The sequence below is a fragment of the Anomaloglossus baeobatrachus genome, chromosome 8 (genome assembly GCF_048569485.1).
Source record: "Anomaloglossus baeobatrachus isolate aAnoBae1 chromosome 8, aAnoBae1.hap1, whole genome shotgun sequence".
NCBI classification, from domain to species: domain Eukaryota; kingdom Metazoa; phylum Chordata; class Amphibia; order Anura; family Aromobatidae; genus Anomaloglossus; species Anomaloglossus baeobatrachus.
In genome coordinates, this window is record NC_134360.1 from 232,701,386 (window position 1) to 232,724,319 (window position 22,934).

At 53.0% G+C, this 22,934-nt stretch overlaps 1 protein-coding gene across 1 annotated transcript in view; it reads left to right on the forward strand.

The window, feature by feature from the left end:
* The window catches only part of JAK1 (Janus kinase 1), a 178,369-nt gene that overhangs the window by 119,984 nt on the left and 35,451 nt on the right, over nucleotides 1–22,934 (forward strand). The window contains exons 18-24 of the mRNA XM_075320348.1: nucleotides 223–373; nucleotides 1,122–1,216; nucleotides 1,310–1,502; nucleotides 7,852–7,976; nucleotides 20,187–20,359; nucleotides 20,464–20,581; nucleotides 20,697–20,807. Coding sequence (XP_075176463.1) covers nucleotides 223–373; nucleotides 1,122–1,216; nucleotides 1,310–1,502; nucleotides 7,852–7,976; nucleotides 20,187–20,359; nucleotides 20,464–20,581; nucleotides 20,697–20,807 — 966 coding nt within the window. The remainder of the gene's footprint in view (nucleotides 1–222; nucleotides 374–1,121; nucleotides 1,217–1,309; nucleotides 1,503–7,851; nucleotides 7,977–20,186; nucleotides 20,360–20,463; nucleotides 20,582–20,696; nucleotides 20,808–22,934) is intronic.

Consider the following 22,934-nt stretch of genomic DNA (forward strand, 5'->3'; position numbering starts at 1 on the left):
GTTCGGTCTAGCGGCTTAGATTAGAGATGTGGCTGATGGACCGGGACTCGCAAATTGAATGGCACTAATTTTGGCAGGGAATCACTTTATACTGAGCTAATTTATATTTTAGGGTTTCATTGCTTTTTGAAGCCCTCATCATTTTCCATCACCTGAGCCCCTCACCTTCCTCGCTATGCTCCTCTCTTTAAGCTTGCCCAATGTTTTGTATGTTTATTCCAGAAAGAAAGATTTTATGAAGGCTGCTTCAAGCTGACAGAACCGTCGTGTGTGGAGCTGGCCAATCTGATCATAAACTGCATGAACTACGACGCCAACAGACGGCCCTTCTTCAGAGCCATAATGAGGGAGATCAATAAGCTGGAGGAGCAGAGTGAGTGCCGGAGCTGGGGTGTCTCTACATTTAGGCTATGTGCGCACGGTGCGTTCTTCGGGTGCGTTTTTGGTCTTCAAACTGCATGACTTTGCTTCCCCAGCAAAGTCTATGAGTTTTAGTTTTTGCTGTCCGCACAGTTTTGTTTTAGTTGCATTTTTCTGGTGACCACAAAGATGCAACATGTCAATTCTTTCTGCGTTTTTGCCAGTGTTTTTCACCCATGCATTGGAAAAAACGCAGCAACAAAATCGCGCAAAAAAAAGCGGTAAAATGCATGCATTTTTTTATGCATTTTTTTTTTTACCGCGGGTTCATTTTTGTGTGGCCAAAAACGCTGCATCTTTGTGGTCACAAAAAAAGGCAACGTGAGCACATAGCCTTATAGCGCCAGACTTACATGTCAGACTCCAAATACAACTTATGGGTTTTCGCTGCTGACGCATTCTCCAACCGGCTCCTCGGTTACGATCTTAAGACATCCACTTACCTCTTTAGGCACTATTCACATCTGCACCATAGGTTTTGTCACATTTAATGGGGAAATCCCTAACTGCAGAGGTGGATGGGGTACATACTTGCTCCATATTGTGGATCTGGTGTATGCTCATTACTACACTAAGCAGTGGGGAATGCTGGAAAATATCCGCTCTGAAGTCAGCATTATTGTATGCGCAGCTGTACATAAAATTCAGGCCGTAATAAAGACTACTGACCTGATTGTCGCTGATATTCTCTCTTCTCTCAGATCCTGACATCGTATCAGAAACGTCTCATTCTGCACAAGTTGATCCCAGTTTGTTTGAAAAGCGGTTCCTGAAGCGAGTCCGGGACTTGGGAGAGGTGAGTGCGGCCTCCTGGGTCTCCCGTCAACGACTGGTTGTAATCCCCTTGCTCCAGACACACAACTCATTCTCTCTCCTCCGTATCTCACAGGGTCACTTTGGGAAGGTGGAGCTCTGTAGATACGATCCAGAAGGCGATAACACCGGTGAGATGGTGGCTGTGAAATCCCTAAAGCCGGGAACAGGAGGAACCCACATCTCTGACCTGAACAAGGAGATACAGATCCTGCGCAATCTCTACCATGACAACATTGTGAAATACAAGGGGATCTGTGCGGAGGACGGTAAGTATTACTACTTATGTCATTATGGACCAGATATTATCACAATAACCAAAGCAGATGGTCAGCATGGCACGTTTTCTTTTTAATATAATGAAGGACACCATGATGGAAACATGACGAACTCCATAATTATTTTTTGGGTCTGTTTTTTCTTTGTCGCTCCATTGGGAGACCCAGACAATTGGGTGTATAGGCTATGCCTCCGGAGGCCGCACAAAGTATTACACTAAAAGTGTAAAGCCCCTCCCCTTCTGCCTATACACCCCCCGTGCTCCCACGGGCTCCTCAGTTTTTTGCTTTGTGCGAAGGAGGCAGACATGCACGCATAGCTCCACAGCTTAGTCAGCAGCAGCTGCTGACTATGTCGGATGGAAGAAAAGAGGGCCCATAACAGGGCCCCCAGCATGCTCCCTTCTCACCCCACTCTTGTCGGCGGTGTTGTTAAGGTTGAGGTATCCATTGCGGGTACGGAGGCTGGAGCCCACATGCTGTTTTCCTTCCCCATCCCCCTTAGGGCTCTGGGTGAAGTGGGATCCTATCGGTCTCCAGGCACATGAGACCGTGCTCCATCCACAGCTCCTGTGGACTCTGCTGGATAGGAGCCGAGTATCGTTCAGGGACATGGCCCTGCTACTTTGAGGTACTCTGTGTCCCCGTGGGGACCGCGCACAGCAACACTCCAGCATTGCTGGGTGTGCTAGTGCACCGGGGACCGCGGCGCTGACTGCGTTTGTGCCATTACACACTGCAGCGTCGCTGAGTGTGTTAGTGTATGGGGACTGCCGCGCTGACCGCCGCTGCCATTGTTATCACTGCGGCGCGGCTGGGACTGTTAGTGCGCCGGGGACTTCCGCGCCGGCCGCGCTTATACGGCGGCCGCGCTTATAACTCGAGTCCCCGGCTTTTGCGGCCTAGTCTCTTTTTCTTCCCGCCCCCAGCCCTGCCAGTCAGGTGAAGGGCGGGACGCTGTACAGGACGGCAGCACTGAGGGCTGGAGCATGCTTTGCATACTCCACCCCCCTCACTGTGCACAGTGGGGCACCAGTTCCCGCACTTTCTGGGTCACGCCCACGGCTCCCTCCTCTCCTCAGGACGCCGGCAGCCATTCCTATCAGCTCCCCTGACGCTGCAGAGGGGAGACAAGCTCTGGGGGACCCAGGCAGGGATGCTGGTGGCCACACAACCGCTTTAAGCGGGCGGTAATCAGCACCTGAAGGGCTGGCCCCACTTGTGCAGAAGTGTAATTATAGTTATATGTTTATAGGCTATACTTTACACTGTATGGTGCACGGTGGATTTCTGTTATACCCTATGGTGTTGCTCAGGGGAGACAACAGCATGGCACCCAGAAGAGGCAGGGGTGCCAAAACACAGGCTTACTATGCTGCCTGCGCCGCATGTACGACCTCGCTACCGGCAGGTTCCACTGACTCTCATTGTGTGCACTGCTCGGCCCCTGTGGCACTTGCTCAGCCAGAGCCTCTGCTAAGGGGGGCCCAGGGGGAACCACCAGCTAACACTGTCCAGGTGACAGGGACGGAGTTTGCAGTTTTTACTGACAGACTTTCTGAAACTATAGCTAAGATTCTAGAAGCTTTGCAGTCCAGACCGGTATCTCAGACCATGGGCACTGTGGAATCATTGCCCCCTGGTTCCCCTCAGTTGGAACAACAATGTTCCCCCGGGGTGTCTCATAGATCCCAGGGTGAGGTCTCTAACACGGACCGCAGCCCCAGACCGCCTAAGCGAGCTCGCTGGGAAATCCCCTCGACCTCATCAGTTCAGGGTCTCAGAAGGAGGACTCTCTGTATGATGAAGCGGAGGTAGCTGATCAGGATTCGGATCCTGAGGCCGCTCTCAACCTTGATACTCCTGATGGTGACGCCATAGTGAATGATCTTATCGCGTCCATACATCAAATGTTGGATATTTCTCCCTCGGCTCCTCCAGTGGAGGAGTCAGCCTCTCAGCAGGAGAAATTCCGTTTCAGGTCAAGGGCGGGACTCAGTGTCCCAAGGTGGATCCTCCAATCTCCAGACTGGCGGCTAGATCCATAGTTGCTGTTGAAGATGGAGCTTCACTCAAGGATGCCACTGACAGACAGATGGAGCTCTGGTTGAAATCCATCTATGAAGCTATCGGCGCGTCTTTTGCTCCAGCATTCGCAGCCGTATGGGCACTCCAAGCTATTGCAGCGGGTCAAGCGCAAATTGACGCACTCACACGTACGTCTGCGCCGCAGGTGGCGTCCATAACCTCTCAACGGCATTTGCGTCCTACGCTATTAATGCTGTCCTGGACTCTGCGAGCCTACGGCGGTTGCAGCCGACAATTCGGTGGCAATACGCAGAGCCTTGTGGCTACGGGAATGGAAGGCAAATTCGGCTTCCAAAAAGTGCTTAACCGGTTTGCCATTTTCTGGCGACCGTTTGTTTGGTGAGAAGCTGGATGAAATCATCAAACAATCCATGGGAAAGGAAACATCCTTACCCCAGGCCAAACCAAAATTATCCCAACAGAGGAGGGGACAGTCGAGGTTTCGGTCCTTTCGGGGTGCGGGCAGGTCCCAATTCTCCTCGTACAATAGGCCTCAGAAGGATCAGAGGAACTCCGATCCATGGCGGTCTAAGTCAGAGACATTCTGTCTCACGGTTACAGGATAGAGTTCGGCTCTCGTCCTCCGACTCGATTTTTCAGAACATCTCCGCCTCCCGAGCGAGCCGATGCTCTTCTGCAGGCGCTGGGCACTCTGAAGACAGAAGGAGTGGTGGTCCCTGTTCCTTTTCAGCAACAGGGTCACGGTTTTTACTCCAACCGGTTTGTGGTTCCAAAGAAGGACGGGTCTTTCCGTCCTGTCCTGGACCTAAAACTGCTCAACAAACACGTAAAGACCAGGCGGTTCCGGATGGAATCCCTCCGCTCCGTCATCGCCTCAATGTCCCAAGGAGTTTTCCTTGCATCGATCGATATCAAAGATGCTTATCTCCACGTACCGATTGCTCCAGGGTATCAGCGCTTCCTGCGCTTCGCCATAGGAGACGAACACCTGCAGTTCGTGGCACTGCCGTTCGGCCTGGCGACAGCCCCACGGGTTTTCACCAAGGCCATGGCCGCAGTAGTTGCGGTCCTCCACTCTCAGGGTCACTCGGTGATCCCTTACTTAGACGATCTGCTGGTCAAGGCTCCCTCTCAAGAGGCATGCCAGCACAGCCTCACCGCGACGCTGGAGACTCTCCAGAGTTTCGGGTGGATCATCAATTTTCCAAAGTCAAATCTGACACCGGCCCAATCGCTGGCATATCCTGGCATGGAGTTTCATACCCTCTCAGCGATAGTGAAGCTTCCGCTGAACAAGCAGCGTTCACTGCAGACGGGGGTGCAATCTCTCCTTCAAGGTCAATCACACCCCTTGAGGCGCCTCATGCACTTCCTGGGGAAGATGGTGGCAGCAATGGAGGCAATCCCGTTCGCGCAGTTTCACCTGCGTCCTCTTCAATGGGACATCCTACGCAAATGGGACAGGAAGCCGACGTCCCTCGACAGGAACGTCTCCCTCTCTCAGGCGACCAAAGCTTCCCTTCGGTGGTGGCTCCTTCCCACTTCATTATCGAAGGGGAAATCCTTCCTACCCCCATCCTGGGCGGTGGTCACGACGGACACGAGTCTGTCAGGGTGGGGAGCAGTCTTTCTCCACCACAGGGCTCAGGGTACGTGGACCGAGCAAGAGTCCTCACTTCAGATCAATGTTCTGGAGATCAGGGCAGTGTATCTTGCCCTGAAAGCGTTCCAGCAGTGGCTGGAAGGCAAGCAGATCCGAATTCAGTCGGACAACTCCACAGCGGTGGCTTACATCAACCACCAAGGAGGAACACGCAGTCGGCAAGCCTTCCAGGAAGTCCGGCGGATTTTGATGTGGGTGGAAGCCACGGCATCCACCATCTCCGCAGTTCACATCCCAGGCGTGGAAAACTGGGAAGCAGATTTTCTCAGTCGCCAGGGCATGGACGCAGGGGAATGGTCTCTTCACCCGGACGTATTTCAGGAGATCTGTTGCCGCTGGGGGATGCCGGACGTCGACCTAATGGCGTCCCGGCACAACAACAAGGTCACGGCATTCATGGCACGTTCTCACGATCACAGAGCTCTGGTGGCAGACGCCTTAGTTCAAGATTGGTCGCAGTTTCAACTCCCTTATGTGTTTCCTCCGCTGGCACTGTTGCCCAGAGTGTTACGCAAGATCAGGGCAGACTGCCGCCGCGCCATCCTCGTCGCCCCAGACTGGCCGAGGAGGTCGTGGTACTCGGATCTGTGGCATCTCACGGTCGGCCAACCGTGGCCACTACCAGACCGACCAGACTTGCTGTCTCAAGGGCCGTTTTTCCATCTGAATTCTGCGGCCCTCAACCTGACTGTGTGGCCATTGAATCCTGGATCTTAGCGTCTTCAGGATTATCCCAGGAAGTCATTGCCACTATGAGACAGGCTAGGAAACCAACGTCCGCCAGGATCTACCACAGGACGTGGAAAATATTCCTGTCATGGTGCTCTGCTAGGGGTTTTTCTCCCTGGCCATTTGCCTTGCCCACTTTCCTGTCCTTTCTTCAGTCCGGATTGGAAAAGGGTTTGTCACTCGGCTCCCTTAAGGGACAAGTCTCTGCGCTCTCTGTGTTTTTTCAGAAGCGCCTGGCCAGATTTCCACAGGTACGCACGTTCCTGCAGGGGGTTTGTCACATCGTTCCTCCTTACAAACGTCCGTTGGAACCCTGGGATCTGAACAGAGTGCTGATGGTTCTTCAGAAACCACCGTTCGAGCCAATGAGGGATATTTCTCGCGCACGCCTTTCGCAGAAAGTGGTTTTCCTAGTAGCAGTCACTTCACTTCGGAGAGTGTCTGAGCTCGCAGCTCTGTCATGCAAAGCCCCCTTCCTGGTGTTTCACCAGGACAAGGTGGTTCTGCGTCCGGTTCCGGAATTTCTCCCTAAGGTGGTATCCCCCTTTCATCTCAATCAGGATATCTCCTTACCCTCTTTTTGTCCTCATCCAGTTCACCAATGTGAAAAGGATTTGCACTTGTTAGATCTGGTGAGAGCACTCAGACTCTACATTTCTCGTACGGCGCCCCTGCGCCGCTCGGATGCACTCTTTGTCCTTGTCGCTGGCCAGCGTAAAGGGTCACAGGCTTCCAAATCAACCCTGGCTCGGTGGATCAAGGAACCAATTCTCGAAGCTTACCGTTCTGCTGGGCTTCCGGTTCCCTCAGGGCTGAAGGCCCATTCTACCAGAGCCGTGGGTGCGTCCTGGGCTTTGAGGCACCAGGCTACGGCTCAGCAGGTGTGTCAGGCGGCTACCTGGTCGAGCCTGCACACTTTCACGAAACACTATCAGGTGCATACCTATGCTTCGGCAGATGCCAGCCTAGGTAGGCGAGTCCTTCAGGCGGCGGTTGCCCACCTGTAGGACGGAGCCGTTACGGCTCTATTATGAGGTATTATTTACCCACCCAGGGACTGCTTTTGGACGTCCCAATTGTCTGGGTCTCCCAATGGAGCGACAAAGAAGAAGGGAATTTTGTTTACTTACCGTAAATTCCTTTTCTTCTAGCTCCAATTGGGAGACCCAGCACCCGCCCCTGTTTTTTTGTGTACACATGTTGTTCATGTTGAATGGTTTCAGTTCTCCGATATTCCTTCGGATTGAATTTACTTTAAACCAGTTTATAATTTTTTTCCTCCTTCTTGCTTTTGCACCAAAACTGAGGAGCCCGTGGGAGCACGGGGGGTGTATAGGCAGAAGGGGAGGGGCTTTACACTTTTAGTGTAATACTTTGTGCGGCCTCCGGAGGCATAGCCTATACACCCAATTGTCTGGGTCTCCCAATTGGAGCTAGAAGAAAAGGAATTTACGGTAAGTAAACAAAATTCCCTTCTTTCCCATCATGTGATGGATTTTGATTGATCGACCTGGAGATTTATTAGTTTAATTTGGATCCTAACGGTTTTCACTTTTGTCGAAAGGAGAGTAGTCAGTGTGATGATCAAAACCAGACAGATGATGGGTTGTAAAGGCCTTGAAAAACCTCTGAATGTGCAAAGGTTCAGAAATGTAACCTCTCGTATAGCAGGTGCTCTGATACATGTCCAAAATTACGTATGTAGAGTGTGAGAATAGGAAATATGTGGCTATATGTAGTATATCAGCAGAACCCTCCAGGCGCTAAGGAAGTAGATAAGCATCCTCAGATAATATCCACTTCTGTCGTGCGCCGATTCTCACTTTCTGAAGTTTTGCAGTCTGGACTCCGTTTACAATGAGGGAATCTGGTTTCACACATCCCTTCTTGTATTTGTAGGTGGCAGCGGCATTAAATTAATCATGGAATATCTTCCCTCCGGAAGTCTGAAGGATTATTTGCCGAGGAACGTCAACAAGATAAACCTCAAGCAGCAGCTTCAATATGCCATTCAGATTGCCAAGGTATCGGCACTGGGAATTTTTGTGCAACCTGCTAGTATTCATATTGTTAATGATTGCATGTCATTGATTAATGCTGTTCTTCTTCGGCGCTCCATTGGGAGACCCAGACGATTGGGTGTATAGCACTGCCCTCCGGAGGCCACACAAAGCAATTACACTAAAAAGTGTAAGGCCCCTCCCCTTCTGGCTATACACCCCCAGTGGGATCACTGGCTCACCAGTTTTCTGCTTTGTGCGAAGGAGGTCAGACATCCACGCATAGCTCCACTGTTTAGTCAGCAGTAGCTGCTGACTCTATCGGATGGAAGAAAAGAGAGCCCATATAGGGCCCCCAGCATGCTCCCTTCTCACCCCACTTGCGGTTTGTAAGGTTGAGGTACCCATTGCGGGTACGGAGGCTGGAGCCCACATGCTGCTTTCCTTCCCCATCCCCCTGAGGGGCTCTGTGGAAGTGGGATCTTACCGGCCCCCGAACCCTGAGGCCGAGCTCCATCCACAGACCCAGAGACCCTGCTGGAGGAGCTGAGTACAGTCAGGGACAAGGCCCTGCAACGTTCAGGTACTCTGTGTCCCCGCACAGACAGGCCACGCACACTCCAGGCTTGCTGGGTGTGCTAGTGCGCCGGGGGCACTAGCGCTGAGCGCTCGGGTTAGAGTCACTGCAGCTTAGCTGAGTGATTTTTTGTCTTGGGAACTACCGCGCCGGCCGCTCCGGGAGCGGCGGCGCCGCTGGGACTTGTAGTGCGCCGGGGACTCGCGCTGCCCGCGCTTTTACGGCGGCAGCGCTCATAAATCTAGTCCCCGGCTTTTGCGGCCTAGTTACGGTTCGTTCCCGCCCCCAGGGAAAGGGAGAGACGCTGTGCAATAGGCAGCGCCGAGGGCTGGAGCCTTATTTACATGCTCCAGCCCTCTCACTGGGCACAGTGGGGACGCAAGTTTCCCGCTCTTGGTCTCAACACGCCCAGGGCCCGCCCCTCTCCACAGGACGCCGGCAGCCATTCCTGCATGCAGTCTGGCTGGAGAATGGACACAGGCTCTGGGGGACTCAGACAAGGGACTCTGGCGACCACACACCCGCGTTTATGCGGGCGGTAAGCTGCACATAAGTGCTGGCCCCACTAGTGCCACAGTGTTATTTGGTGCATTTTTTCTCTGTACCATATATATTTATATTGCACTGTACAGTCGCTTCTTGGCTTATACCCTCATTGCTCTGAGGAGACAACAACATGTCATCCGCAAAACGCAAGGGTGCCAAGGCACAGGCGGTATGCACTGCTTGTGCCGCATGTGGGGCTAATCTACCGGCAGGTTCCAATGACCCCCATTGTGTGCAATGTTCAATCCCTGTGCCACTTCGTCAGCCAGAGTCTATGGTAGTAGTGGCCCAGGCAGAGACGCCTGTGAACCCTGCCCCGGTGACGGGGACAGAATTTGCAGTTTTTGCTGATAAGATGTCTGTGACTATGACAAAAATCCTGGAAACCTTGCAGTCCAGGCCAGTTTCTCAGACCATGGACACTGCTGTGTCTATGCTCCCCGGTCCCCCTCAGTTGGAACTAATCCGTACTTCAAGGGGGTCCCAGGCATCTCAGGCTGAAGACTCTGACTCGGATGACAGTCCCAGGCAGCCTAAGCGGGCTCGCTGGGAAAGACCCTCGCCGTCATCACACTGGTCAGGGTCTCAGCGAGACGAGGCTCTGTATGAGGAGACAGAGGTGGGTGATCAGGAATCTACTCCTGACACCGCTCTCAATCTAGATACCCCTGATGGTGACGCTATGGTAAATGACCTTATAGCGGCCATCAATAGACTGTTGGATATTTCTCCCCCAGCCCCTTCTGCAGAGGAGGCAGCTGCACAGCAGGAGAAGTTCCAGTTCCGGTATCCTAAGCGTAAATTGAGTACTTTTCTGGACCACTCTGACTTCAGAGAATCAGTCCAGAAACATCATGCTTATCCAGATAAGCGTTTCTCCAAACGTCTTAAGGATACACGTTATCCCTTTCCCCCTGACGTGGTCAAACGCTGGACCCAGTGTCCAAAGGTGGACCCCCCAATCTCCAGGCTTGCGGCTAGATCCTTAGTTGCAGTGGAAGATGGGGCTTCACTTAAAGATGCCAATGACAGACAGATGGACCTTTGGTTAAAGTCTGTCTATGAAGCTATCGGCGCGTCGTTTGCTCCAGCATTCGCGGCCGTGTGGGCACTCCAAGCTATTTCAGCTGGCCTGGCACAAGTGGACTCTATCATACGTCCAGCAGTGCCGCGAGTAGCGTCCCTAACCTCGCAAATGTCTGCGTTTGCGACTTACGCTATCAACGCTGTCCTGGACTCTACGAGCCGTACCTCAATGGCGTCTGCCAACTCTGTGGTTTTGCGCAGAGCCTTGTGGTTAAAGGAATGGAAAGCAGATTCTGCTTCCAAGAAATGTTTAACCAGCTTGCCACTATCTGGAGACAGACTGTTTGGTGAGCAATTGGCTGAGATCATTAAACAGTCCAAGGGTAAGGACTCCTCCTTACCCCAGCCCAGATCGAGCAAACCTCAACAGAGGAAGTGGCAGTCGAGGTTTCGGTCCTTTCGAGGCTCCAGCAAGACCCAATTCTCCTCGTCCAAAGGGACTCAGAAGGAGCAAAGGAGCTCAGATTCCTGGCGGGCTCATTCACGCCCCAAGAAAACAACCGGAGGAACCGCTTCCAAGGCGGCTGCCTCATGACTTTCGGCCTCATCCCTCCGCATCCTCGGTCGGTGGCAGGCTCTCCCGCTTTTGCGACATTTGGCTGCCACAGGTCAAAGACCGGTGGGTAGCAGACATTTTGTCTCACGGGTACAGGATAGAATTCAGTTCTCATCCTCCGCCTCGGTTCTTCAGAACCTCCCCACATCCCGACCGAGCAAATGCCCTTCTGCAGGCGGTGAATTCTCTAAGAGCAGAAGGAGTGGTGGTCCCTGTTCCTCTGCAGGAACAAGGGCAAGGTTTTTACTCCAATCTCTTCGTGGTTCCAAAAAAGGACGGCTCGTTCCGTCCTGTTCTGGACCTAAAGCTGCTCAACAAGCATGTGAACGCCAGGCGGTTCCGGATGGAATCTCTCCGCTCTGTCATTGCCTCAATGTCTCAAGGAGATTTCCTTGCATCAATAGACATCAAAGATGCTTATCTCCACGTGCCGATTGCTATAGAGCACCAACGTTTTCTACGTTTCGTGATAGGAGACGACCATCTCCAGTTCGTAGCTCTGCCATTTGGTCTGGCGACAGCCCCACGGGTTTTCACCAAGGTCATGGCGGCAGTGGTAGCAGTCTTGCATTCTCAGGGACACTCGGTGATCCCTTACTTGGACGATCTACTTGTCAAAGCACCCTCTCAAGAGGCATGCCAACACAGCCTGAATGTTGCGCTGGAGACTCTCCAGACTTTCGGGTGGATCATCAACTTTTCAAAGTCAAACCTGGCACCGACTCAATCACTAACGTATCTTGGCATGGAGTTTCATACTCTCTCAGCGATAGTGAAGCTTCCGCTGGACAAGCAGCGGTCACTACAGACAGGGGTGCAGTCTCTCCTTCAGGGTCAGTCGCACCCCTTAAGGCGCCTCATGCACTTCCTAGGGAAGATGGTGGCAGCAATGGAGGCAGTCCCGTTCGCGCAGTTTCATCTGCGTCCACTTCAATGGGACATTCTCCGCCAATGGGACGGGAAGACAACTTCCCTAGACAGGAAAGTCTCCCTTTCTCAGACGGCCAAGGATTCTCTGCTATGGTGGCTTCTTCCCACCTCATTATCGCAGGGAAGATCATTCCTGCCCCCATCCTGGGCAGTGGTCACGACAGACGCGAGTCTGTCAGGGTGGGGAGCAGTTTTTCTCCACCACAGGGCTCAAGGGACGTGGACTCAGCAGGAATCCACCCTTCAGATCAATGTTCTGGAGATCAGGGCAGTGTATCTTGCCCTATTAGCCTTCCAGCAGTGGCTGGAAGGAAAACAGATCCGAATTCAGTCGGACAACTCCACAGCGGTGGCATACATCAACCACCAAGGAGGGACACGCAGTCGGCAAGCCTTCCAGGAAGTCAGGCGGATTCTGATGTGGGTAGAGGAAAGAGCATCCACCATATCAGCAGTTCACATCCCGGGCGTAGAAAACTGGGAAGCAGACTTCCTCAGTCGCCAGGGCATGGACGCAGGGGAATGGTCCCTTCACCCGGACGTGTTTCAGGAAATCTGCCGCCGCTGGGGTGTGCCGGACGTCGACCTAATGGCGTCTCGGCACAACAACAAGGTCCCAACCTTCATAGCACGGTCTCGCGATCACAGAGCTCTGGCGGCAGACGCCTTAGTGCAAGATTGGTCGCAGTTCCGGCTCCCTTATGTGTTTCCACCTCTGGCACTCTTGCCCAGAGTGTTATGCAAGATCAGATCCGATTGCGGCCGCGTCATACTCGTCGCCCCAGACTGGCCGAGGAGGTCGTGGTACCCGGATCTGTGGCATCTCACGGTCGGCCAACCGTGGGCACTACCAGACCGTCCAGACTTACTGTCCCAAGGGCCGTTTTTCCATCGGAATTCTGCGGCCCTGAACCTGACTGTGTGGCCATTGAGTCCTGGATCCTAGCGTCTTCAGGATTATCCCAAGGGGTCGTGGCCACCATGAGACAGGCTAGGAAGTCCACTTCTGCTAAGATCTACCACAGAACGTGGAAGATTTTCTTATCCTGGTGCTCTGCACAAGGAGTATCTCCCTGGCCATTCGCGTTACCTGTCTTTCTTTCCTTCCTGCAATCTGGGTTGGAAAAGGGCTTGTCGCTCGGCTCCCTTAAAGGGCAAGTCTCGGCACTATCCGTGTTTTTTCAGAAGCGTCTAGCACGACTTTCTCAGGTGCGCACGTTCCTGCAGGGGGTTTGTCATATCGTGCCTCCGTACAGGCGGCCGTTAGATCCGTGGGATCTAAACAAGGTCCTTGTTGCTCTCCAGAAGCCGCCCTTCGAGCCTCTGAGGGATGTGTCACTTTCTCGACTCTCACAGAAAGTGGCCTTTCTGGTAGCGGTCACGTCTCTTCGGAGAGTGTCCGAACTAGCAGCGCTGTCATCCAAGGCTCCTTTCCTGGTGTTCCACCAGGACAAGGTAGTGCTGCGCCCCATTCAGGAGTTTCTCCCTAAGGTGGTTTCTTCAGCGCTCTATTGGGAGACCCAGACGATTGGGGGTATAGCTACTGCCCTCTGGAGGCCACACAAAGCACTACATTAAAAGTGCAAGGCCCCTCCCCCTCTGGCTATACCCCCCCCGTGGTATCACGGGTTCTCCAGTTTTAGCTTTGTGTGCGAAGGAGGTCAGACATTCCATGCATAGCTCCACAGATTTTAGTCAGCAGTAGCTGCTGACTGTTTCGGATGGAAGAAAAGAGGACACATAGTGTCCCCAGCATGCTCTCTTCTCACCCCTGGATGGTGTTGTAAGGTTGAGGTACCTATTGCTGGTACAGGGCTGGAGCCTGACATGCTGTTTTCCTTCCACATCCCCTTGTAGGGCTCTGTGGAAGTGGGATCCTGCCGGCCTCTCAGCTCTGATGCCGGGCTCCATCCACAGACCCATTAGAACCTGATGGAGACGGAGCAGGAGTACGATCAGGGACAGGCCCTGCATCATACAGGTACTCTGTGTCCCCGGCAGGCACAGACACACTCCGGGCTGGCTGGGTGTTGTAGTGCGCCGGGGACCGCAACGTGGAGTTGGTGTCCCTACAGATTACTGGGGGATTGTTTGTGTTTGGGAACGCAGCGCCGACCCCCTCTGGACCGGGCGGCGCTGCTGTGACTTGTGGTGCGCCGGGGATCCGCCGTCCGCGCTTTTACGGCGGCGGCGGTTATAAATTTAGTCCCCGGCTTTTTGGGCCTAGGACGCCGGCAGCTCCGTTTCGTTCCCGCCCCCACCCTGTCATTCAGGGTAGGGGAGAGACGCTGTTCGCTAGCAGCGACGAGGGCTGGAGCCTGATTTACATGCTCCAGCCCTCTCACTTGGCACAGAGGGAAGCAGGCTTCCCGCTCTTGGCCAGGAACGCCCAGGGCCCGCCCCCCTTCCTCTCTCGAGACGCCGGCAGCCATTACATGCATGCCTGGCTGGAGGAAGGACGCAAGGCTCTGGGAGACCTGGACTAGGGGCTATCTGGCGACCACACACCCGCTTTTTAAGCGGGCGGTAAGCGATTTTTCTGTGCTGGTCCCTCTAGTGCCTCACTGTGTATCAGTGTACTGGGTACAGATATATAGTTATTGTATTACTTGCACTGTGAGGTGCGCTTCTGGCTGCATATCCCAGATCGCTCTGTGGAAGCAGCAACATGTCATCCTCAAAACGCAAGGCGGCCAAGGCAAAAAGGGCTGTGTATACTGCGTGTGCTGCATGTGGGGCTAATCTACCAGCAGGCTCCGATGACCCCCATTGTGTGCAATGCTCCGACCCGGTGCTGCTTCGCCAGCCGGAGTCAGGAGAGGTAGCGACCCAGGCTGAGACGCTTGTAAGTTCTGCCCCGGTGACAGGGACAGACTTTGCAGTTTTTGCAGATAATATGTCTGTATCTATGGCAAAAATCCTTGAGACCTTGCAATCTATGCATGGGGCTCAGTCTCTGGGCACGGCGAGGCCTCTGTCCTCAGGTCCCCCTTACTTGGAATGTATCCAGCCCACAGGGGGGTCCCCGGCTTCACAGGCCGAGGATTATGACTCAGATGATGGCCCCAGCCACCCTAAGCGAGCTCGCTGGGAAAGACCCTCGACGTCTTCACACTGCTCAGGGTCTCAGCGCAATCAGTCTCCCTGTGATGTGTCTGATGAGAGTGATCAGGAATCCACTCCTGGAACCCCTCTCAACCTGGATACCCCGGATGGGGATGCCATGGTAAACGACCTTATCTCAGCCATCAATAGGCTGTTGGATATTTCTCCCCCAGCCCCTTCAGCAGAAGAGGCGGCTGCGGAGCAGGAAAAGTTTCGTTTCCTTTATCCCAAGCGTAAATTGAGTGCTTTGTTAGATCACTCTGACTTCAGAGAATCAATCCAGAAGCACGACGCTCACCCAGAAAGGCGTTTCTCTAAACGATCTAAAGATACGCGTTTCCCTTTCCCCCCTGAGGTGGTCAAGCGCTGGACACAGTGTCCAAAGGTAGACCCCCCGATTTCCAAACTTGCAGCTAGATCCATAGTTGCAGTGGAGGATGGCGCTTCACTTAAAGATGCCAATGACAGACAGATGGACCTTTGGTTAAAATCTGTCTATGAAGCTATAGGCGCGTCGTTTGCTCCGGCATTCGCAGCCGTATGGGCACTCCAGGCTATTTCAGCTGGCTTAGCAAAAGTGGATGCTATCATGCATCCAGCAGTGCCGCAAGTGGCGCACCTTACCACGCAGATGTCGGCGTTTGCGTCTTACGCTATCAATGCGGTCCTAGAATCTACCAGTCGCACCTCAATGGCGTCCGCCAATTCGGTAGTTTTGCGCAGAGCCTTGTGGTTAAAGGACTGGAAAGCAGATGCTGGTTCCAAAAAATGTTTAACCAGTTTGCCTTTGTCTAGAGATAGACTGTTTGGCGAGCCATTGGCTGACATCATTAAGCAGTCCAAGGGTAAAGACTCCTCTTTACCACAACCCAGAACATCCAAACCTCAGCAGAAAAAGTGGCAGCAGAGGTTTCAGTCCTTTCGAGGTTCGGGCAAGACACCATTTACCTCGTCCAAAGGGACTCAGAGGACGCAAAGAAACTCAGATTCGTGGCGGACTCACACACGCCCCAAGAAAGCAAATGGAGGTACCGCTTCCAAAGCGGCTACCTCATGACTTCCAGCCCCCCCCCTCCGCATCGCCGGTCGGGGGCAGGCTCTCCCGCTTTTCCGGCATTTGGATGTCACAGGTCAAAGACCGGTGGGTGACGGACATTTTGTCTCGCGGGTACAGAATCGAGTTCAATTCTCGTCCTCCAGCTCGGTTCTTCAGAACCTCCCCACATCCAGACCGAGCAGATGCTCTGCTGCAGGCGGTGGATTCCCTAAAAGCGGAAGGAGTGGTTATCCCAGTCCCTCCTCAGGAACAAGGGCAAGGGTTTTACTCCAATCTCTTTGTGGTTCCAAAAAAGGACGGCTCGTTCCGTCCTGTTCTGGACCTAAAACGGCTCAACAAACATGTGCACGCCAGGAGGTTCCGGATGGAAACCCTCCGCTCTGTCATTGCCTCAATGTCCAGAGGAGACTTCCTTGCCTCAATAGACATCAAAGATGCTTATCTCCACGTGCCAATTGCTACAGAACATCAACGTTTTCTACGTTTTGTGATAGGAGACGACCATTTTCAGTTCGTAGCTCTTCCATTTGGTCTGGCGACAGCCCCACGGGTCTTCACCAAGGTCATGGCGGCGGTGGTAGCAGTCTTGCACTCTCAGGGACACTCGGTGATCCCTTACCTAGACGACTTATTGGTCAAAGCTCCCTCTCAGGAGGCATGTCAGCACAGCCTGAATGCTACGCTGGAGACTCTACAGTCGTTCGGATGGATCATCAACTTTCCAAAGTCGATCCTATCACCGACTCAGTCACTAACGTATCTTGGCATGGAGTTTCATACTCTAGCAGCGATAGTGAAGCTTCCGCTGGACAAGCAGCGGTCACTACAGACAGGGGTGCAATCTCTTCTGCAGGGCCAGTTGCATCCCTTGCGGCGCCTCATGCATTTCCTAGGGAAGATGGTGGCAGCCATGGAAGCAGTTCCCTTTGCGCAGTTTCATCTGCGCCCACTTCAATGGGACATTCTCCGCCAATGGGACGGGAAGTCAACGTCCCTGGACAGGAAAGTCTCGCTTTCCCAGACGGCCAAGGACTCTCTACAATGGTGGCTCCTTCCCACCTCATTATCTCAGGGAAGATCCTTCCTGCCCCCATCCTGGGCAGTAGTTACGACAGATGCGAGTCTGTCGGGGTGGGGAGCAGTGTTTCTCCACCACAGGGCTCAGGGGACGTGGACTCCGCAGGAGTCCACCCTTCAGATCAATGTTCTGGAAATCAGAGCAGTGTATCTTGCCCTACTGGCCTTCCAGCAGTGGCTGGAAGGAAAGCAGATCCGAATCCAATCGGACAACTCCACAGCGGTGGCATACATCAACCACCAAGGAGGGACGCGCAGTCGGCAAGCCTTCCAAGAAGTCCGGCGCATTCTAATGTGGGTGGAGGACAGAGCATCCACCATATCCGCGGTTCACATCCCAGGCGTAGAAAACTGGGAAGCAGACTTCCTCAGTCGCCAGGGCATGGACGCAGGGGAATGGTCCCTTCACCCGGACGTGTTTCAGGAAATCTGTCGCCGCTGGGGAGTGCCGGACGTCGACCTAATGGCATCCCGGCACAACAACAAGGTCCCGGCATTCATGGCGAGGTCGCGCGATCAAAGAGCTCTGGCGGCAGACGCCTTGGTTCAAGATTGGTCGCAGTTTCAGCTCCCTTACGTGTTTCCGCCTCTGGCGCTCTTGCCCAGAGTGCTACGCAAGATCAGATCCGAGTGCAGCCGCATCATACTCGTCGCTCCAAACTGGCCGAGGAGGTCGTGGTATCCGGATCTGTGGCATCTCACGATCGGTCGACCGTGGTCACTGCCAGACCGACCAGACTTACTGTCCCAAGGGCCGTTTTTCCATCAGAATTCTGCGGCCCTGAACCTGACTGTGTGGCCATTGAGTCCTGGATCCTAGCATCTGCAGGATTATCTCAAGGAGTGATTGCCACAATGAGACAAGCTAGAAAGTCGAATTCTGCTAAGATCTACCACAGAACGTGGAAGATTTTCTTATCCTGGTGCTCGGCCCAGGGAGTGTCTCCCTGGCCATTTGCATTACCCAAGTTTCTTTCTTTCCTGCAATCGGGGTTAGAAAAGGGCTTGTCGCTCAGCTCCCTTAAAGGGCAAGTTTCGGCACTATCCGTGTTTTTTCAGAAGCGTCTAGCACGTCTTCCTAAGGTGCGCACGTTCCTGCAGGGGGTCTGTCATATTGTGCCCCCGTACAAGCGACCGTTAGATCCATGGGATCTGAACAGGGTACTAGTTGCTCTCCAGAAGCCGCCCTTCGAGCCTCTGAAGGAAGTTTCCTTTTCTCGGCTGTCGCAGAAAGTGGCGTTTCTTGTTGCCATCACATCGCTTCGGCGAGTGTCTGAGCTGGCAGCTCTGTCATCCAAGGCTCCCTTCCTGGTGTTCCACCAGGACAAGGTTGTGCTGCGCCCCATTCCGGAGTTTCTTCCTAAGGTCGTATCCTCTTTTCATCTTAATCAGGATATTTCCTTGCCTTCTTTTTGCCCTCATCCGGTTCACCGGTATGAAAAGGACTTACGTTTGCTAGATCTGGTGAGAGCACTCAGAATCTACATTTCCCGCACGGCGCCCATACGCCGTTCCGATGCACTTTTTGTCCTTGTCGCTGGTCCGCGCAAGGGGTTGCAGGCTTCTAAAGCCACCCTGGCTCGATGGATCAAAGAACCAATTCTTGAAGCCTACCGTTCTGCGGGGCTTCCGGTTCCTTCAGGGCTAAAAGCCCACTCAACCAGAGCCGTGGGTGCGTCCTGGGCATTACGTCACCAGGCTTCGGCTCAACAGGTGTGCCAGGCAGCTACCTGGTCCAGTCTGCACACTTTCACCAAGCATTATCAGGTGCATACCTATGCTTCGGCGGATGCCAGCTTAGGTAGAAGAGTCCTGCAGGCGGCAGTGACACCCCCATAGGGGAGGGCTGTTTTGCAGCTCTAACATGAGGTATTTATTTACCCACCCAGGGACAGCTTTTGGACGTCCCAATCGTCTGGGTCTCCCAATAGAGCGCTGAAGAAGAAGGGAATTTTGTTACTTACCGTAAATTCCTTTTCTTCTAGCTCTTATTGGGAGACCCAGCACCCGCCCTGTTGTCCTTCGGGATGTTTTTTTGTTGTTTGCGGGTACACATGTTGTTCATGTTGAACGGTTTTTCAGTTCTCCGATGTTATTCGGAGTTAATTTGTTTAAACCAGTTATTGGCTTCCTCCTTCTTGCTTTGGCACTAAAACTGGAGAACCCGTGATACCACGGGGGGGTATAGCCAGAGGGGGAGGGGCCTTGCACTTTTAATGTAGTGCTTTGTGTGGCCTCCAGAGGGCAGTAGCTATACCCCCAATCGTCTGGGTCTCCCAATAAGAGCTAGAAGAAAAGGAATTTACGGTAAGTAACAAAATTCCCTTCATCCTCTTTTCATCTTAATCAGGATATCTCCTTGCCTTCCTTTTTATCCGCATGCAGTTCATCGGTATGAAAAGGATTTACATTTGTTGGATCTGGTGAGAGCACTCAGAATCTACATTTCCCGCACGGCGCCCCTGCGCCGCTCGGATGCACTCTTTGTCCTTGTCGCTGGTAAGCGCAAAGGGTCGCAGGCTTCCAAAGCCACCCTGGCTCGATGGATCAAAGAACCAATTCTTGAAGCCTACCGTTCGGCTGGGCTTCCGGTTCCATCAGGGCTGAAGGCCCATTCTACCAGAGCCGTGGGTGCGTCCTGGGCATTACGACACCAGGCTACGGCTCAACAGGTGTGCCAGGCAGCCACCTGGTCGAGTCTGCACACTTTCACCAAACATTATCAGGTGCATACCTATGCTTCGGCGGACGCCAGCCTAGGTAGAAGAGTCCTGCAGGCGGCAGTTGCCTCCCCGTAGGGGAGGGCTGTCTTTGCAGCTCTAACATGAGGTATTTCTTTACCCACCCAGGGACAGCTTTTGGACGTCCCAATCGTCTGGGTCTCCCAATGGAGCGCCGAAGAAGAAGGGAATTTTGTTACTTACCGTAAATTCCTTTTCTTCTAGCTCCTATTGGGAGACCCAGCACCCGCCCTGTTGTCCTTCGGGATTTTTGGTTGTTTTTCGGGTACACATGTTGTTCATGTTGAATGGTTTTCAGTTCTCCGACGTATCTTCGGAGTGAATTTGTTTAAACCAGTTATTGGCTTTCCTCCTTCTTGCTTTTGCACTAAAACTGGTGAGCCAGTGATCCCACTGGGGGTGTATAGCCAGAAGGGGAGGGGCCTTACACTTTTTAGTGTAATTGCTTTGTGTGGCCTCCGGAGGGCAGTGCTATACACCCAATCGTCTGGGTCTCCCAATAGGAGCTAGAAGAAAAGGAATTTACGGTAAGTAACAAAATTCCCTTCTTTCCGCTCAGGGCATGGCTTACTTGGGCTCCTGTCAGTACGTCCATCGTGATTTGGCAGCAAGAAACGTCCTGGTAGAAAATGAGCACAGGGTGAAGATCGGAGACTTTGGATTAACCAAAGCAATTGAAACGGACAAGGAGTATTACACTGTAAAGGACGATCTGGACAGCCCAGTGTTCTGGTAAGTAGGCGATCGCTGCAATATTTCTGCCCAATACAACAGTAAGAGATTACTGTGCAGGTGATCCTAGAAGTGTCCGTGGTCACGTGTTCCTTATGTTCCAGGTACGCCCCCGAATGTTTGCTGCACAGCAAGTTCTACATTGCCTCCGACGTTTGGTCATTTGGTGTTACCCTGTATGAAATCCTGACCTACTGCAATTCGGAGTACAGTCCAATGGCGGTAATGCTCCTGTTTAGTGTCACACAATAATTAAATTACAGCTACTTATATAACTTTCACCAGTCTCCACCTCTTAACTAGGATTGTCTTGATTCTTTATTTATATTCTTAACAGACTTTTCTAAAAATGATTGGACCAACTCAAGGCCAGATGACAGTCACGCGACTCGTCAGGGTTTTGGAAGAAGGAAGTCGACTACCTTGTCCTAAAAATTGCCCCAATGAGGTAAGGGAGTTGGACGTCTGCTTGGCCGGATCTGACCACAAATTTATAGTATCCTCCCTTCTTGGTATTGATATATTCTTTGTTTCCAGCCCGACATTCCCCCAGATTACAGAAAGAGAGTCTGCATGACATGTTCCACTCTTTACCTTCACTCTCTGGGTCATATTATGACTTTGTACAACTTCCAAATAGAGGCTTAATATAACACCTATACACTTTTATGGGTTCTCACTCCAAAATAATTCAAATTGTCCCACCAGTGAGAAAGGAGAAAAACTCTAGCACCACCTATTGCTACAATCCTAAAAGTCAAGTGGCTTTTTAAACAAGCCTTTTCAAAGGATTTAACGCTAGATCAGAATCCCAATTTGCAGACATGGTGTTTCGGGGTGATTGCCCCTCGTCCGTGCAAAGTATGGGTATCTGATCTGGCTTATGAGAAGCTATTTGGGGACCACGGGCAGGGCTGTGGAGTCTGTAAGACAAACCTTAGACTCCGACTCCTCAATTTCCCTTGCACCGACTCCGACTCCTGCATATATTGCTTATAGTTAGGTGAAAAATTTATTGTAGTACATGAACATGTGTATGTGAACATCAGACATTTAATCATTTCTCTGACGCCTCATTGGGGGGACACAGGACCATGGGTGTTATGCTGCCTATCCATAGGAGGACACTAAGTAGATGCAAAAGCATAGCTCCTCCTCTGCAGTATACACCCCCTGGCCAGGCCAGGCAGCCTCCGTTTTAGCTTAGTGTCTGTAGGAGGCACTTCCTTTCAAGGTTTGTTATTTTTTGAGGGCGACGGTTTCCTTTTGGGACCGATCTCCCACTACCATCAACGGGCGGGAACGTGGAGTGTCGCCTCCACGTACCCCCTCCTGCGACGCTGGATCCTGGGCCGGACGACCGGTTCCACAGACACCGATTTTCCAAAGCCCAGGGTAGAGGCCTATGCCCCTATAGCCCAATTTCTCAGCCCCTCTTTGCAGGCTCTGAGTTGAATATGGCACTGGCGTGACTGGACACAGCAAGCTGAATCTGCCTGGAAAGCAGTATTTAGGTTCACTCATACCTTCACAGAGGTAACAGCTCAAATTGCCGCTGTGGCGGAGTACCTCATGCAGACCTCCATGGACGCTGCTACCTACGCGGCGTTTTCCGCCTCAAATACCATAGCCATCCGTAGAGCTCTCTGGCTCCGACAATGGCGACCGGACTCTACCTCCAAGAAGTCTCTCACGGGCCGTCCCTTTTTCTTCGGCGCTCCATTGGGAGACCCAGACGATTGGGTGTATAGCTACTGCCTCCGGAGGCCACACAAAGCATTACACTAAAAAGTGTAAGGCCCCTCCCCTTCTGGCTATACACCCCCAGTGGGATCACTGGCTCACCAGTTTTCTGCTTTGTGCGAAGGAGGTCAGACATCCACGCATAGCTCCACTGTTTAGTCAGCAGTAGCTGCTGACTATATCGGATGGAAGAAAAGAGGGCCCATATACGGCCCCCAGCATGCTCCCTTCTCACCCCACTTGTGGTTTGTAAGGTTGAGGTACCTATTGCTGGTACGGCGGCTGGAGCCCACATGCTGTTTTCCTTCCACATCCCCCTGAGGGGCTCTGAGGAAGTGGGATCTTACCGGCCCCAAGGCCCTGAGGCCGGGCTCCATCCACAGACCCATTGAACCTGCTGGATACGGAGCTGGGTACCGTTCAGGGACATGGCCCTGCACCATTCAGGTACTCTGTGTCCCCGTACACACAGGCACAGCACACTCCAGACTTGCTGGGTGTGCTAGTGCGCCGGGGACAGTAAAGGGTTACAGTCACTACAGCCTAGCTGAGTGACTTTATGTATGGGGAACTACCGCGCCGGACGCTCCGGGAGCGGCGGCGCGGCTGGGACTTGTAGTGCGCCGGGGACTTAGCGCCGACCGCGCTTTTACGGCGGCGGCGCTTATAAATCCAGTCCCCGGCTTTTGCGGCCTAGCTCCGCTTCGTTCCCGCCCCCACCCTGTCAATCAGGGTAGGGGAGAGACGCTGTACAATCAGCAGCGCCGAGGGCTGGAGCCTTATTTACATGCTCCAGCCCTCTCACTGGACACTGTGGGACGCCGGTTTCCCG